The sequence below is a fragment of the Sinocyclocheilus rhinocerous genome, unplaced genomic scaffold, assembly GCF_001515625.1.
Source record: "Sinocyclocheilus rhinocerous isolate Xijiao unplaced genomic scaffold, SAMN03320098_v1.1 scaffold2017, whole genome shotgun sequence".
Taxonomy (NCBI): domain Eukaryota; kingdom Metazoa; phylum Chordata; class Actinopteri; order Cypriniformes; family Cyprinidae; genus Sinocyclocheilus; species Sinocyclocheilus rhinocerous.
Window position 1 is genome coordinate 341,377 of NW_015655609.1, and position 16,245 is coordinate 357,621.

The 16,245-nt window shown below is 39.6% G+C and overlaps 1 protein-coding gene across 4 annotated transcripts in view; it reads right to left on the minus strand.

Moving 5' to 3' along the window:
* LOC107718815 (calmodulin-binding transcription activator 1-like) overlaps positions 1-16,245 on the minus strand; it is a 220,160-nt gene that overhangs the window by 8,872 nt on the left and 195,043 nt on the right. For 2 of the 4 annotated variants that reach the window (XM_016526042.1, XM_016526041.1), the window contains exons 5-13: positions 6,952-7,100; positions 6,227-6,417; positions 6,029-6,107; positions 5,579-5,933; positions 4,075-4,559; positions 3,424-3,602; positions 2,025-2,268; positions 1,487-1,558; positions 1,265-1,285 (exon numbers count right to left, since the gene is read on the minus strand). In XM_016526042.1, coding sequence (XP_016381528.1) covers positions 1,265-1,285; positions 1,487-1,558; positions 2,025-2,268; positions 3,424-3,602; positions 4,075-4,559; positions 5,579-5,933; positions 6,029-6,107; positions 6,227-6,417; positions 6,952-7,100 — 1,775 coding nt within the window. The remainder of the gene's footprint in view (positions 1-1,264; positions 1,286-1,486; positions 1,559-2,024; positions 2,269-3,423; positions 3,603-4,074; positions 4,560-5,578; positions 5,934-6,028; positions 6,108-6,226; positions 6,418-6,951; positions 7,101-16,245) is intronic. The other 2 variants (XM_016526044.1, XM_016526043.1) reach the window with 1 other exon arrangement.

A 16,245-nucleotide genomic window follows, 5' to 3' on the forward strand; every position in this document is an offset into this window, starting at 1 on the left:
TGTGTTTTCCATTTGATTTCTTATGGATTCCGTGTTTTATGATTCCGTACAAATTTATCATTAAAAAATGGTGTCTAGTGAAATGAATTAATAAAACTTTAACAATTTAATCAATCTTTTAAAATGTAATCAAATGAAAATCAATTAACACCAAAACATTGCATTTTTTTTAATTTTTTAAAATTTTATTTTATCAGACATGGTGCTGCACAACAGAACTGCATAAATTAATAATAATAAAAAATGGTTGGTTGCATGATATTCCTTAAAAAATAATAATATTATTATTACTTTGAGAATTGCATTGTAGTATACAGTAGTAATATATTCAGTCATATAATTTCAAGTTAAACCGGACTTTTATTTTGACGGTTTGTCGTGAAGGACTTTTTAGTTTCAGCGTGTATTTGATGGTATTTTTTCTCAAATGAAACTGCATAAAGTTGGTGAAGTGACTCTCAGAGCAGCTCTGAAGATGAAGTGCATGTGTTCATGTCCTCATATATTGAGATGCAGACGCTGAAAACACCAGTAGCCCCTCACTGCAGAACAAAGATCCAGGGGGTAGGGATGGATCCACATCTAGGGGGTGGAAATGGTAGGTTTAGGGGTGGAGATGGGTGGGTTTAGTGATCAGGGGGTGGAGACGGGTAGGTTTAGGTATATGTAAGGTGGGAGGAGTTGGATCTGGATCCAACCTCGCCCCCTGGATCTTGTGTTCTGCAGTGAGGACCATCTCGAAAACACCGCGAGTCACGTGTGTTAGAGTTTGTGTATCAGATGAAACTACTCCACGCATTCACACAGACACACAGAACGTGCAGACTTATTAGCGACATGCACTGACTGGTTGCTGTAAAATTTATTTCTGTTGTGTGATAGGATGTTAGATTAATCCATTTTGAGTAAAAATGTCCGGAGCTTATCATCATTATTAACATAAATTTGATCATAATCTTGATATGATATCATTTATCGCCCGACGCTAATTTAGGCTATTTATAGAACATGCTTTGCGGGCGACTCAGAGACTCCATGCGGGCTACCAGGTGCCCACGGGCACCACGTTGGTGACCACTGGTCTAGCGAGATCATCCTCTTTAGTTCACAGTATATGGAGCGTCCCTTGCAACTACTTGCATCAAAATGTGCGAATGACAGTGTGTAAGTGGCCATTGCCATTAAATCAATTTTAATATTTGTGCAGACAAAAGAAAATCTGCTTTAAATAATGCATGAACAATCAAACAAAAAAAAAAATTACCTTCAAGGCTATCCATGTTAGCTTGCAAGGGGGAAAAATAGATTTGTCATGAATGGAAAACCGTGTGACCTTGCACTAAGAGCTCTCCAAGAGCTTTTAAACAACAATTCCCTCTACAGCAGGCCTTATAATTGACTCAAGTGCATTTACTGGAGCTTGACGTATTAACCAGACATCCAGCAAAGGTTGGAAAAGCAATGTCAGAGCATCTTAAAGGATTACCTGCTTGTATTTCCTGTAACAGCGCTGAATGACAGCGGTGGCTACTTCCTGTTGCTCGCGCAGTGGGCGTCCCTGCAGGAAGAGAGGGAAATGGGTAAGTCTGAGGAGTGGGCAACATTTGGGAGACGCCCACTAGGCTGTTCACACCTTACAGGAGAATGAAAGTGATAGAGAAAAGACACCCTTCTCGCTTGGCTGCATCTGGTGCTGATAGAGCAGACACCTCTGAGCACAAGCGTCAGTTTGGCCAGCTGGTGAATCTTTGTGGGAACTCATTTCAAGCAGCCACAGGAGACAGCAATCGCTCCTTATAATAAGCCAGGCCATGCGCTGGTTAAGCCACCTTACCCATGCTGAAGCTGTGGGGACTGACTACTCTGTGCCTGTGTGTTTATGAACTCATAAGGAAGGACAAAGCAGGAAGGAGACAGAGGATGTCCCGTGTTCGTTCCTACCAATACCTGTGCATAGACGTTTACATCCTGTCTCTATTCACACATCAACACAAGCGCATGGCACCCGAGCCCCTGGCCTGTACCTTGTACTTGCGGAAAGCGGTCTGCACCAGCCGTGCAGCTTCGTACAGCTCCCTCTGCTCGGGGTCGGACAGTGTGAGCTGGGCTAGCTCTCTCTCCACTTTGCTGTTGGAGGCTCGGAGAAACTCACTCCACTCGGATGGAGCAGGCAAGGTCGGCTTCTCAAATGGGCCCTCACGCATGGGCGAGTTACCCGGGCTCAGGCTAGGGTTGGAGGGAGGGGTCAGGGGTTCACTGTATATGGGACTGCTCAAAGAAACAAAACACACACATACATACATACATACATACACGGAGTTAGCAGGGTCTAGACATACATTTTGTTTTTCCTTAAACACATCATCGCCAGGGTGGGAAATTAAAAACAGCAGGTTCACTTTACTTTGACATTTTTGCAATTACAAACATTTTTGGCTGCTGTTCAAAGACAGATTTTTGATGTTCAAAATGTAGCTGAATGTTCGTAGGTAGGATTAATAGGATTATTATTTAGAGAAAAATATGTCATATGTTGCAAAAATCATATATATACACTACTGTTCAAAAGTTTGAGGCCTGGAAGGATTTTTTATGTTTTTGAAAGAAGTCTCTTATGCTCACCAGGGCTGATTATTATAATTTTTTTTGATAAAAAAACAAAAAACAAAAACAAACAGGCAAACAAAACATCAAGAGTAAAAACAGAATTTAAATAATTGTTTTCTATTTTATTATATTTTAAAATGTAATTTATTCCTGAATTTTCAGCAGTCATTACTACATTCTTAAGTGTCACATGATCTTCAGAAATATCTAAAGATTCTAATATGCTGATTTGGAGCTCAATAAACAGTTGTTATTATTATCAATGCTGAAAACATATGAACATTGCTGAAAACATTAACTGCACTGCTTAATATTTTTGTGAAAACCGTGATACATTTTTCAGTGCTCTTTAATTAACAGAAAGTTCAAAAGATTAAAATATTTGTATATATTTATAATTTAAGTATTTTTTGTTATGTTCTCACTCTGCCATTAATTCTTTAAAAGGTTTTTACAATTTTTTTTTTTTAGAATTTTCAAAAAAGAGTTAGAACTACATCTACATCATTCACTTAGTTCACTTTTTGGTTAATGCTTAACAATATTAATGCTTCATGCATTTATTCACAGACCTTTCACATACATAGTGAGCTGTTTTATATTTTTGAATTGAAAAAAAGTTTTGAATTGAAAAATACTAATATTTTTTGAATATTGAAAATACTTTTTTCAAAATATATTTTTGAATTGACAAAAGAGTAGCTAGTAAATTCCGCATTCACCAACCACTGTGGCTGGTGGGCATAAAAGTTAATTTTCCACTCTGGTCGCTGCATACCAGTACATATGTATATTAAAGTAATGATGTCCACTAACCTCAAGTGGATGATGCTGGGCAGGTGTTCCACGTCTCCCAGGTAACTGGCTAGCCAGCACATGGTGTTGGTGAGCCCACTGTTGTCCAGAGGAACAGACTCCACGGTTGGAAAATGTTCCCGCTTGATACGCTCCGGAGTGGCCTCAATGATGTGCTCTGCCAGGCTCATCATATTCGCCTGCGAGGCTCACAAACACATGCATTCAGCGTTGCACAAGCACAGACTTTCTGTTGTGACAAAATGCACACACATACTCGCTAACCCATCAGATCAATCGAGCGCCAGGATGTTTACTTTGGAGGAACACGCTGCTACAGCCCCTCTATCCCCATAGAGTGACAGAGATGAATGGGGCTGGACTAACTCCTGGCGATGGGAGCAAATCAATGGAAGAAGTGTATTATGTGGTGACGAAGGTCTCGGCAGAGAGTGGGGCCGCGGCCGCCGCTCTAGCACTGATTTCACATGTCAGCAGGACGGATGGTGCTCTATATTTCCCTTGGCCTTTCTACGCTTGTAGCTGTGTTTGTTTGCAGAGTCTATTTACTGACAAATGTATCATTCAGTACAGGTGTAAATGAGGTTGGCTGACTGTGAGCGGGTGCCATTTAGGGCACCGTGTGCGTTTGTTTATGTGCATTTCTCTCACCTGCAGGTCCTCCATGTGCGAGAGGCAGTCCTGGTTCTCTAGATCCTCCTTGTAAGAAAGTATCTCAGTGTCTACCATCTCTCTCTCCACCATTCCCAGCATGCTGAGGGGTTCGCCACGCTGTCGCAACCGGCTGGCCAAATTCTCCTTCCCTATGCCGCTGATGCCACTCTTCCTGAGCACTTCTCTAGTGCCCCATTTATGGCCTCCACGGTAAGAGGCCATCTTGGCTTGCGGGATGCCCACTGTCCCCAAACCCTCCTCAGAGACGCTCTTATCCGGGCTGGATGGGGTGGAAGGAAGGGCCTTAGGGCTGGTTGACAGTTTATGTGTCTGCTGCTCCATGTTCAAGGAAACAGACATGGGCTTATCCATCTGTCCTTGCACAAACTCGGGGTTGGGCTTGTGTTTTTTGGCGAGGGGGAGGTCCCGCTGGCACTCGTTGCTGTAGTAGCTAGATGGCTCTGATCTTGGTCTTCTCAAATCTAGGCACAAAAGAGAAAGATAGAGTGAGTTGCACTCAGAGGAGAGGATGGATATGATATTTCCATTACATTTGCTCTGTCTCTGAGGTGCTATAAGTGATAATCTAAAAAAATAAGACAGTTGGAATTAGATTGTGCAGCAAGTACTGCTCACTGAAGCAAATGTAATAAGTTATTACATTAAGCGTGCAAATCTGCTATAATCTTTTTAGTAAAGCAATGTAGGATATCAGACCGAATCAGACAATCTAAGATTTGGTCAAAACATGGTTGAAACATGAGAAGCCGAATTCCACAGGGGCCCAAGACAACAGGATGTTCATAAATCAGATCCTCGCACTAGCCAGTCTGAAGCAAGCCTAACCAACTCTTTCACAGAACAGCTTTCAATATTAACACAAAAGGAACACACTGATCATAACAACTCAGGAAGGAGATCTTAGTGAGCTCTCCTAAAATGCCCCCTATCTGTCTCATATGAAGTGCTGGAAAGTCTGATTCATTTTAGTGAATTAGTTCATTCAGATGTGTAAATGAACTAGTGCAAAAAGATGAGTGCAGATGTCCCTGGAATTTCTCATCTTTTCTATAGCAAATTGTTTGGTTAAATGCTGCCGTTCAGTAATGTTTTTGTTTCCGATATATAACTTTTTTTTGTTGAACTTAGTGTAAATTTATCTGTTAAAGTTTAATGTTGTCAACCTCCTCAATATTAATCAGTAAAGGCATTTAATTCACAGCAGAGTTGACGGTAGCCATTGTCTTCCACAGTATTTTTTCCCCCCATACTATGGATGTCATTGGGTGCCGTCAACTGTTTGGTTACCAACATTCTTCAAAATATCTTCTTTTGTGCTCAACAGAAGAAAGAAATTCATACAGGTTTGGAACAACTAGGGTAAGTAAATTATGACAGAATTTTCATTTTTGGGTGAACTATCCCTTTAAATAGCTTGCATGCATTTGGCAACTTTTTGTTAGCAGCTTGCAGAGTAGCTAACTACTTTAGAGGTTCTCACCAGGGTTCTGGTTGGTGCAAGGGGTTGTAGTAGTGGTGGCTGTACCAGTGTTCTGCCCGCTGGGGGCCACCATACTGTCGCTGCCCCAGCTCACCATCCAGCTGTTAGAGGTGGGGATGTCAGGATTGGGAGAGAAAGACATGCTAGAGGTTGGGGGTAAGGAGGACGGGGTCTGCTGCTGCTGCTGTTCCTCCCTTTGGAGCTGCTCCAGACACTCTGCCAGCTTGGTGTGGCCACGGGAGCGGGCGATGAAGAGGGGCAGGCGCCCTAGAGAGTCTGGGATGGCCAGTGCTCTCTGGTCCCACTTGTACAAGACCACAGCTGCTTCTAGGTGACCCAATGCACAAGCCCACATCTACAACAATGAAGCAGAGAAAAATGGGTGTGGGAAAAGCAAAAATTTTTTACTAAGATTTACTAAGTTCAATTAAAATTGCTTGAGGAACACACCAGTGGAGTACAAGAGAAGTGATCCACGTTGAGAGGGTCCACCTCAAGTTCCAGATCAATGCTGTCTGCATGCTTCGTGCTGGATAAGACAACAAATGCCATTTCTCATGCTTAGCACAGTGACAGGGGAAATAACACCAAATCAACTAAAACATATTTACACATAGATGTAGACAGATCTAAGTGCTCTTAACTCACCGCCATTTGATAAGAGTCTGAATGAGGGTGGCGTAGCCTTGGCCTGCAGCAAGGTGTAGCAAGGTCATGCCCCGAAAGGTCTTGGAGTGGATCAGATGTTTGGATTTGGCCCAGCAGGCCCTGTTCATCATTTTCTCACAAACAACCACCACACGACTCTCAAAAGAGCTTCCTGCTTGTCCCGAGATACACTGCAGAAGAAAATGGAGGGCCTGACATCTTCACAAACTCAATGAACTGTCACAATCCACTGCTTTCTGTAATAGTTTTTATGGCTCAAACTGAAAGCTATAATTATGAGTAGAAAAGCTGCAGCGATATACAACTAGTGAATGAATTTGTTTAACTGACTCACAAAAGCAATGTTAATAAACGCCATGTTGATAAAAATGCAAACCTTTTCAGCCAGGTGAAGCAACTGAATTTTAATATTGTTTATTTTAAATCCAAATTACATTTAGGTTTTAGATAACTATGCTTTTTATGATTTCTGAAGGTTTCTGAAAGATTTCTTTCATTAAAGATTACAGCAAAAACTGTTTGCAAAATTTATAATAATAGCAATATGAAAAGTCAGCTTTGCCATTACAGGAATTATTTGCATTTTAAAAAATTGAATTTGAGTACTATAACGGAAAGACTTTAAAATATGACTGAGCATTTGTGTTGCTGTTTTAAAATACATTCTAATCTCATACATAACAATTACTGATGTGCTGCTATACCTGAGACTGGCTGTTGGCGCCTCCGTCTCCACCTCCCCCTCCAGTCCCTGCTGTTCCTCCGCTGCCCTGCTGCTGCTGACCAGCCATCTCAGCCATCCTGCGCTCCATCTGTTCCAGCCGCTCCAGGATGGACATTCTGAACTGGTTATCTGCAGATGAACATTAATATCAGTTTAACCACAGTAGTTCACAAAACTTGGGTTCCAACTTTAGTTTAACACTCAAGGATGCAAATTAGCTACTAAATGTACAATTAAAAGAAAACAGTTGATTTAAATTACACTTTATCTCACTGAAGTCTGAAATAAATTCTTCTTTGGTTTAGCTCACATCCCCAAGCAAAATTCTATACTGGATGTTTAATTAAACTCAGTCATTACCCTTATGGTATCCAATCAAGAACCAGAGTCTGATGTTATCAATCACCATTTCTGTAACTGCAGTTATTATTATAAATTAATGGACTCAGTAATGAGGCACATCAACACATTCAGCTTTAGAAACACAGCAGTGAACATAGACATACAGTAAATTATTTTGCATTTGTATTTCATAACTAGATTTGAAAATGTTTTGCCAGTGCAAAACTCATTACCATGATGCAAGGGTGCCCAGGGCATTGCTATATGGTCGCTATGGTGTTCTGAATGGTTGCTAGGGTGCAGGATGAGTTAAATGCTTATAAAATTACTTTGTAACCCAATCCTGACAGAGCCAGAAATATCAAGCTGGCTCCATGACTGGGCTTTTGACACTAAACATATGGCCATGTGATTTGTCAATCAGAGATACAGGAGTAAAGTACTGGGACCAGCACAGGTGAACTATAGCACCAGTACTCACAACTGTATGTGCCTCGCACTGATAAGCCTGTTTCTGTGGCAACCTGCTGCTGCACGGTAACCAAGCGACAGGGGCATGCTGGGCTGTGGTTTGCTCCAGTGTCAGTTTATTGATGAACAGAAAGGCACATTGAGAGATGGCAAAAGTGCAAGAAGGTAAAAATAAAATCTGAATTGCCTGTGTAACCAACATTTGTGTCTTTTGCACTAAAAACATATATTTGTTTAATCCAGAGGGCCATGAACGTCACAAAGCAGGTACATATTGTTTGGTTGCCTGGTGAAAATGTCAGGAGTGGCGTTCAGAGGTCATGTACATAAATTGACACTGTTTGACAACTCAGTAAGAGTCTGGCTGCCGAAAGGACACCAGTCATTCATTGACAGTGACAGGTCATGGAGTATTATATTGAACATTAAACTCAAGCACCACGTGAACACTGAGTCTGTTCATACATGTGCTGCTGTTGTATTTAACTAAATGTAAAAAAGCTGAAATAAAATAAAACATACATATTAGATAAAAAACGTTAAAACTTAAAAAAATGAGAAATGTTGCTTAAAGCTAAATAGAAATATGTATATATATGTGTGTGTGTGTGTGTGTGTGTGTATATATATATATATAACAAAAACGAATAAAAATGACAAAAGCGCATGAAAAAAAATGACTAAAACCTAAACGAAAATGAAAATGAAACACTGGTTCACACACCTGTCAACCAGTGTTAAGAAATGTATAAGAAAATGTTAGTGGTGCTTACCTGTGTAAAAATGCATCATCATGAAGCTAGGGCATTGTGGGTTGTTGCCAAGGTGCTGCTATGTGGTTTCTAAGGTGTCCTATGTGATTTTAGCACACTGCTAAATAGTTTCCAGGGTGTTGGTGTTTTGTATTGATCCAGGTCAAAAGAGCCCATGCAAAACTTGCCACCATGACTCCTGGGTGCTCTGGATGGTTGCCAGGGTGTTGTACTGAATGGTTGCTAGGGTGAGCATAAGAGGCATAAAAAATCTAACCGACCCCAAATGCATTGCTGGGTGGTTACAATGTCTGTAAAGCTTTCATTCAACTTTGCAGCAAAAAAATCTGCAGGACATGTTATTTTCCAAAGTTTAATACTTGAGGTTAAGGATTTGTTCAAATCTCTTAAACCACCTCAAAGCCTTAACAACTACCATTAATAAACCTTGGTGGGTGAGGACTTGCATTATTATTTTTCATTTAAACTATGACTTATTGAATCAGTGGGCTTCAGCCTGCCTGCACTCAGCATTAAAACTTTATCCAGATACCATGCCAGAGAGAGAGAAAGAGAGACAGAAGGAAAGTAAGCTACCTAGAGACTAAAGATGCCAAGAGAGAGGCCGTGTGGCAGCACCAGTTAGCAGCAGCATTGACATGTCTTTGTTCAGACACAGTGCTGCAGTCTGCTGCAGTGCAGATGATGTCATCTCCACCTGCTGCCGCCAGTGTGCTCAAAATGCCACACACGTACACTGCAGAGGGAGAGGGGGTTAGGGGGAAGGGCCACATTGCAGGGGGGTGGAGAAAAAGAAGGGACCACCACTCAGAGCTGAAGCAATAACTTCCCTTTTCTCCATTAACTACAAATGTGGCAGCCTATTGGCACTGAGAGCAGATATTTAATGATGTGAACTGAAATTCCAAACCTCAGGTTTCACATGACAATATTTGTATTTTTTTTAAATTTAATTTAATTTATTTTTATTTAGTCATTTAGCAGACGCTTTTATCCAAAGCGACTTACAAATGAGGACAATAAAAGCAGTCAAAACTAACAAAAGAGCAACAATATATAAGTGCAAATGACAAGTCTCGGTTAGCCTAACGCAGTACATGTAGCAAGGTGTATATATATATATATATATATATACATATACATATATACACCTTGCTACGTGTACTGAATATGTTATCACTTTCACTTTTCTGTTTCCTGACCTATTAACACACACTACTTTATTTAATAACGGCCATAAAGAATAAACTGGTTATCAGAAGTATTAGGGCTACACGATAATCATTAAACTGATAATTATATTGCAGGCGATTATGCTTAATCAAGAAGCAGAAATCGTGACCACGGTTAAAATATGATTAATTATGCAGCCCTTGGAAGAATTATTAAAAACCTGATTATGTTTACAAATTTACTTGAGGAACGGGACCAAAGATAAATTAAACTACACTGAACTTCATTCAAACCCAAAACTGTGGCTATGAACTGTTTAAATCATCTGGATTCTGCCAGATTTAAGCCGGCCATACACGGTGCGAATTCTGATGGTCGGAGGATCATATGTCCACGCACATGTCACGAGTGATTTTATCTGAAAATCGTACGGACACAGTGATATACGACACGATTTTACGACTTGCCGAATTACGAAGCAATTGCATGAAGTCCCCTGATGTAATGACATGCATTGAACTGAGTTGAGAGAAGGGCAGCGTATAATAACTGTGTAACCTATAACTGTGCACTGTATAATTGTATAATAACTGTGTAACCTCTATGTAGTACATTTAAATAAAACTGCTCTCTCTCTCTCTCTCTTATAATATCGATACGAGACATGATCAGGAGCTCGTGAGGCACTCAGTTCGGCTCGTAAATACCTCTCACATGATGCGAGCCACGACCATACGAGCAGCAATGATATCCACGCGATTTCTCCCGATGGGAAAAAAATTGCGTACAAGCTTGTACGACAGCAAAAAACGCACTGTGTATGCCCGGCTTTACTGAACAGAATTTTTTTCCCCAAATAATAGGTAAGAACAGCATGTTGCTTCAAAAAGCCTATTTTTTTCAAAACATAGGGTTAACTGTGCATTACAACGTGTTTTCTGCTGAGTTCAGCATGTGCCAGATGGCCAATATAATACAAGAACTCTACTTTCAGAATCATGTCTGAGAAACTTCTAAGTGTGAATGCTGTAAACTATTAAGATGCCAAAATGAATATGTGCTACTCACAGTATGTGTGAAACAGGCCTAAGACAATGTCACCATGTCTGTCTCTCCAGAGACTGCCTTCTTGTGTGAGCTGCCCTAAACTGCCTCCAACATTGCCTCCGGCTCCTGTTTAAGCTTTTCAACATCTGCCTCTGCCTCTATGCAACCACAACTTTTTCTCCTTCTCTTTTCATCCCTGCTTTTAGAATGACTCATGGGCACTGAGTCACGTTCATGGACGTCAGACATAAGTTGTGTATGTGAGCTGAGAGATCCTGGGGAGTAATGGCTGAGAAAGAGAGAGAGCTGATAGACGGCTCAATGAGAGGAGAACTTCATTAAGGGTCTATTCACTATTTATTCCTGTGGGAGACTTGATGAGTCAGGAGCTGAAGACTCTGAGTGTGTGTTTATTTTCAGCTCAGGAACTGCTTCTATATCTTTGAGGATTCTGTCTACATACTAGTCACATATACACAATCAAACACACCACACACACCTGGAATTATCTCAGAGATATTAATGCTCTGTCATTCGCCAAAATAGGCTACCGGAGTCTCACTTTGTCTACTTTACTCTTTCTTGCATCTTATAATGCTAAGTGTGTAGTTATGGGAGCAAACACCTGGACTGCACTCATTTGTTGCAATAAACCACTGCAATAATGTACTGCATTAATATATAATTATATGCAAGAGGATATAAGTGATATGTGGGTGCACCTGTTATCATCTTTCTGTTTCATTAATGTTTATAGTGTCCATTTAAATGAGATTAAACATAATGCTTGCTTTCATACATTCATATGAACAAACTGTATACTGCACAATACTATGTTTTTAATTAATTAATAAGTACCATTACTCAATCATAAACATTTCAAACAGCAGTTTGGAACAATTTTGTCACACATGACCAAATTACATGCATATCCAATTTATCAAGTGGCATCCAGTTGTCATTTTAGAAATAAAGCCAGTTATTTAACGTTGTACATCCAATTTTGTGTTAAAAAATATTAACTCTTGGCAATCTGATGACATGATAAAATTTAAAAAAAAAATCATAACTAAAATATTATTTTCAGAATGAAAGGTCAAGCTGAGTGCATTGCATTGTAGGATACAGTATTCCGGGCAGTACGTTCTGTTCTGTACTGCACATATTGGAAAATGTATGTAGTAGATAATCTGAGTATTCAGTGCATACAGAAAACTGTATACTGCAGGCTCATAGAGCAGTATGGTAGCATGCTGCTATTCTTAACTATTCATCCATCAAAGAATCCCATGCATGGCCATCAGGTGGTGGATAATACCCCAGCTCTCCAGAATGATGGTGTTCTGGAGAACCCCCTTCCTGAGTTAAGCTCCGCTGGTTGACGTAGGCTGGTATTTAGTGAAGAGGGGGAGTGACGTTGGCAGAGGCTCTCCCAGCTGAGACCACCATCTGCACTCACACTCTCATCTCAAGAACAGAGGACGTGAATATACAGTAGTATCATTCACTTCATAAGGATGAACTATGAACTAGGATAATGCATCATCTCCAAGACTGATCTGTCAAGTTAAACATTACCAGCCCATAATGTAAGTACTGACAATGTTAAATAGAGGGCTAATAGAATAATAGTATTCAGAATGAAAGAAGACTGCTTTTTTGATATATCATTAGAAAGACAAAAATATAAAATATCTACTGAAAATTAACAACAGACGAACGCAACAGGTGATCGCAAGTGTGAGAATCACTAATGATTAATTTTGTCACTTTAAAAGACATTTCTATTCATACTAATGCATCACAGTCACAATTATACAGAAATTACAGTTTTTTTTTATCTTGTGCCCAGATTTTTATAATATTACAATGTTTTTTTAAATTATGACATAATGAGGTTAAAAAGTTGAAATTATCCCATTTTAAGTCAAAATTATGAGATAACAGTCATAATTATGATATAAAAGTTTAAATTATGACATAAAAAGTCTAAATTATGAGATACTAAAAGTCATGATTATGACATAAGTCATAGCTATGGCAAAAAGCAATAAAAAGTTATTTTAACTTTGTCATAATGAATTTTTATCACACAATTTTCTTTTAATAACTTCTTATGATTTAACATTTCCATAATTTTGCTATTGAGAAAAATGATGGAAATCTTTTAAATGTGAACAGAAAAAACCTGCAAATGGACTGGAGTGATTACAGAATTCTTTCTCACACTCAGTCAGTATGAGAAAACGTATTCATTACAACAACAAAGCACAAACCTTGCAGCTGCATTTGCAGTGCAAATGTTTAGGGTGCTTTCACACCTGTAGATCGATTGCTTTGTTCCAAAACAGGGATTAAAATTATTACAATGTTGCTTTTTATTCTTGGTGCGGTTCGCTTTTACATGGCAATGTTTCTAAACGGACCAAATTTGTTAATACAAGTCACGTGCGAGTAAACTGTTCTCTCCGCGTGCGTCAGACCGGAGTTCTCGAGCGAGACTGAAATTATTTAAAAAATATATATATAGCCCGCAAATTGTCTATGAGCTGATTTCGCTGATGTTGTGGCTGGGCAAGCAAATGTTTGTGCTTGTTTCTGTATGATATAATTATTCATATATCTATTAAAATACTGATATTCTGGTCTATAACTCCTCTCCGAACTTCCCTCTGCCCTGTATCTTGGTCTCTCATTGGCTGTAGGTCATCGCATACTTTAGTATATTTTTTCAGTACTCTTTCCACCACTGGATAGAGCCTGGTTCGTTGGTCCGTTAGATCGGATTGCTTTCTCACTACAACCGAACCGCTCCAGAGTTCGTTTTCAATCGAGCGGAGACCACCTCGTTCAGGCGATCTCGGACTGATTGTTTTGGCGCGGATCCGAGCGCGATTGCCGTGTTCACATATGCCCAAACGAACCGAGCTAAGGGGAGAAACGCGCCAGGTTCCGAAACAACGGGCCAGGTGTGAAAGCACTCAAAAATTTCTCAACTGAAATGTGTAGTTACAAAATATTTCAAAAATTGAAACAACTCTACCTTCAAGGCTGAGAAGAGTCTATTTAAAGTGCCCCTATTATGCTATTTTTAAGGTTCCTAATATTGTTTTGGGAGTCTCCTACAATAGGATTACACGCATGCAAGGTCAAAAAATGCTTTTGTTTTCTCAAAATATGCATTTAATATCACCTCATTTTCCAGTGATTCTCAAATGATTTGTTCAAAGCAGTTCTAAGATTCAGTCTCTCTAACACCCTCCTTTCCGTGAGCCTACTCTGCTCTGATTGGTTAGATGGTCCAGTCTGTTGTGATTGGTCTACCGCGTACAGCACGTGTCGGAAACGATACGCCCAATGCCATAGTTCCGTATTTTGAACGCTCGATAGAAAATATAAACATCTGTTATTTATCATACTTGTGATTCAGTGGAGCAGCTGGTCCAAATAAACAAGGTACTGAGCCATCTTTCAAGAGCAAGCATTTAGTGAATCCCGCGTTGAACTCCCCGAGATTTATTTTTGAACTCCTCGAGATTAGAGAAGCAGTCGTCAGTAAAATGACGTGTTTGTGGGCGGGGTCAAGTTGTTCGCTGCTGGCCAACGTAGAACATAGGCGGAAATTATGCAAATGTGTTACCCCGTGACGTGTAGCCGTCACGGAAGTGGGATTCGAATTACTAACGACTCGTTTAGGCTGTTGAGTAGATTATTTATTTTGGGAGACAATAACTTTATTTATCGTGCACTTTCGGCTTTACAACTTTGCTGATCGTTTACATTCACATACAGCAACATTACACACGGCATGAAAGGCAATATTGGGAATGGCATAATAGGGGCACTTTAAAGATTAACCATATCAGCCTTGGTGGACACTGTAGGTTAAGGTGTCAACACTTATTGTGTTAAATCAAACCAAAAACCCTTCCATCTGCACAGTATGTATGTACTAGACATTTCTGACACATATTTTGTCATGCTGTAGTAAGAAGTACGCATTCTGAGCAAAAGAAAGATAATATGCTTATCCATAATAAGTATTTTAGTGTTGATAAACAGTACCAATAAAAGTTCTATTTAAATATACACAGTTAGAAAAATGAGCACATTTCTATATTTCCGTCCATGTCTGTTGCTGGAATATTACCACAGGCTGCAACACTATTTCCCACCGCTGAGGCCTCTGCAAGTGTCTTGTCCCACAACAGGAATGCTTACACAGAACAAGTCTTTTTCAGTCTACTCTAGACTTCAAAAGTGGTGTGAGCAAGGACTGACTGTTGGTGCTGCAGAGATCTATGCTATCACTGCACGTGCTCTAGGGCTGAACGATTTTGGAAAATAATCTAATTGCGATTTTTTTTTACCAATATTGCGATTGCGATTTAATATGCAATTATTTTTTTAAAGCTCTTTATGTTCTGTATTATTCAACAAAGACAAGCTATAAATCATTGTATAGTGTGACCAACACAATATTAGATAGATTAAACATAAATGTTCTTTTCTGTAGGCCAGGCCTATATGTTACAATGAAATTAGGTGATGCATGAATTGATACGAATGTCATTTTTATTTAACAACTACAATCACAGTACATTGACTGATTTGTTGAACTTCCAACCTTGTAAGCATGTAATAATTATGTTTAAATAAGCCTGGTGTAAACATTAATATGAAAGTCAGTAACAAATCACACAAACTAAAGTAGACTGCAGAAATATAAAAACAAATCTGTTGCTTTACCACACTACTTCAGGTAATTCAAAGTCACTGTAATAAACATATGTAAACATGTGCACTGCACTTTTTAAACACTGTCTGTTAACTTTAGACCAGTGGTTCTCAAACTTATTTGGTCAAGCCCCCCTTTAAACCTATAAAAAAAAAATCTTACTTAATTAAAAAAACCTACAGGGAAAATACACCTGCATCACTTGAAACATTGAAAAATAGCATAGAGAGAATAACTTATTATTATTATTATTCTCTCTCTGTTATTTATGTATTTTTTGTGGGTTTCATGCTGTCCGCAAAGGCATAGGACACACACAGGCTTTCCTCCTCACCAACAACATTAAACACCGTGTCTACACCGGACGCGAGCGGCAAAATACAGCAGAAACCATTAATCAGTGACGCTGTGTACACTGGATGCGGCGCGGCGCGACAAAACCCAACATTAAACTGATGCCTTGTTCTATTTATGACGTATGACCGTACCGACACAAAGTTAAAATGGTTTGCAACGGTCGCTTTGTCGCGTCCAATGTAGAGCTGTTGCGGCGCGACGCGTCAACTGTAGCGTCCGGTATAGACACGGTGAGTGAAGCCGAGAGCAAGATATGCCTCGTCATATTTTCTGCATTTAGCTTTTAAATGACCAGCACCTGCCTGGGTCCGTGCGACTTCATCTATGGCTTTTCTCTTCGCTTTCACAAACCAATCCATCTCCCATTCTAAGT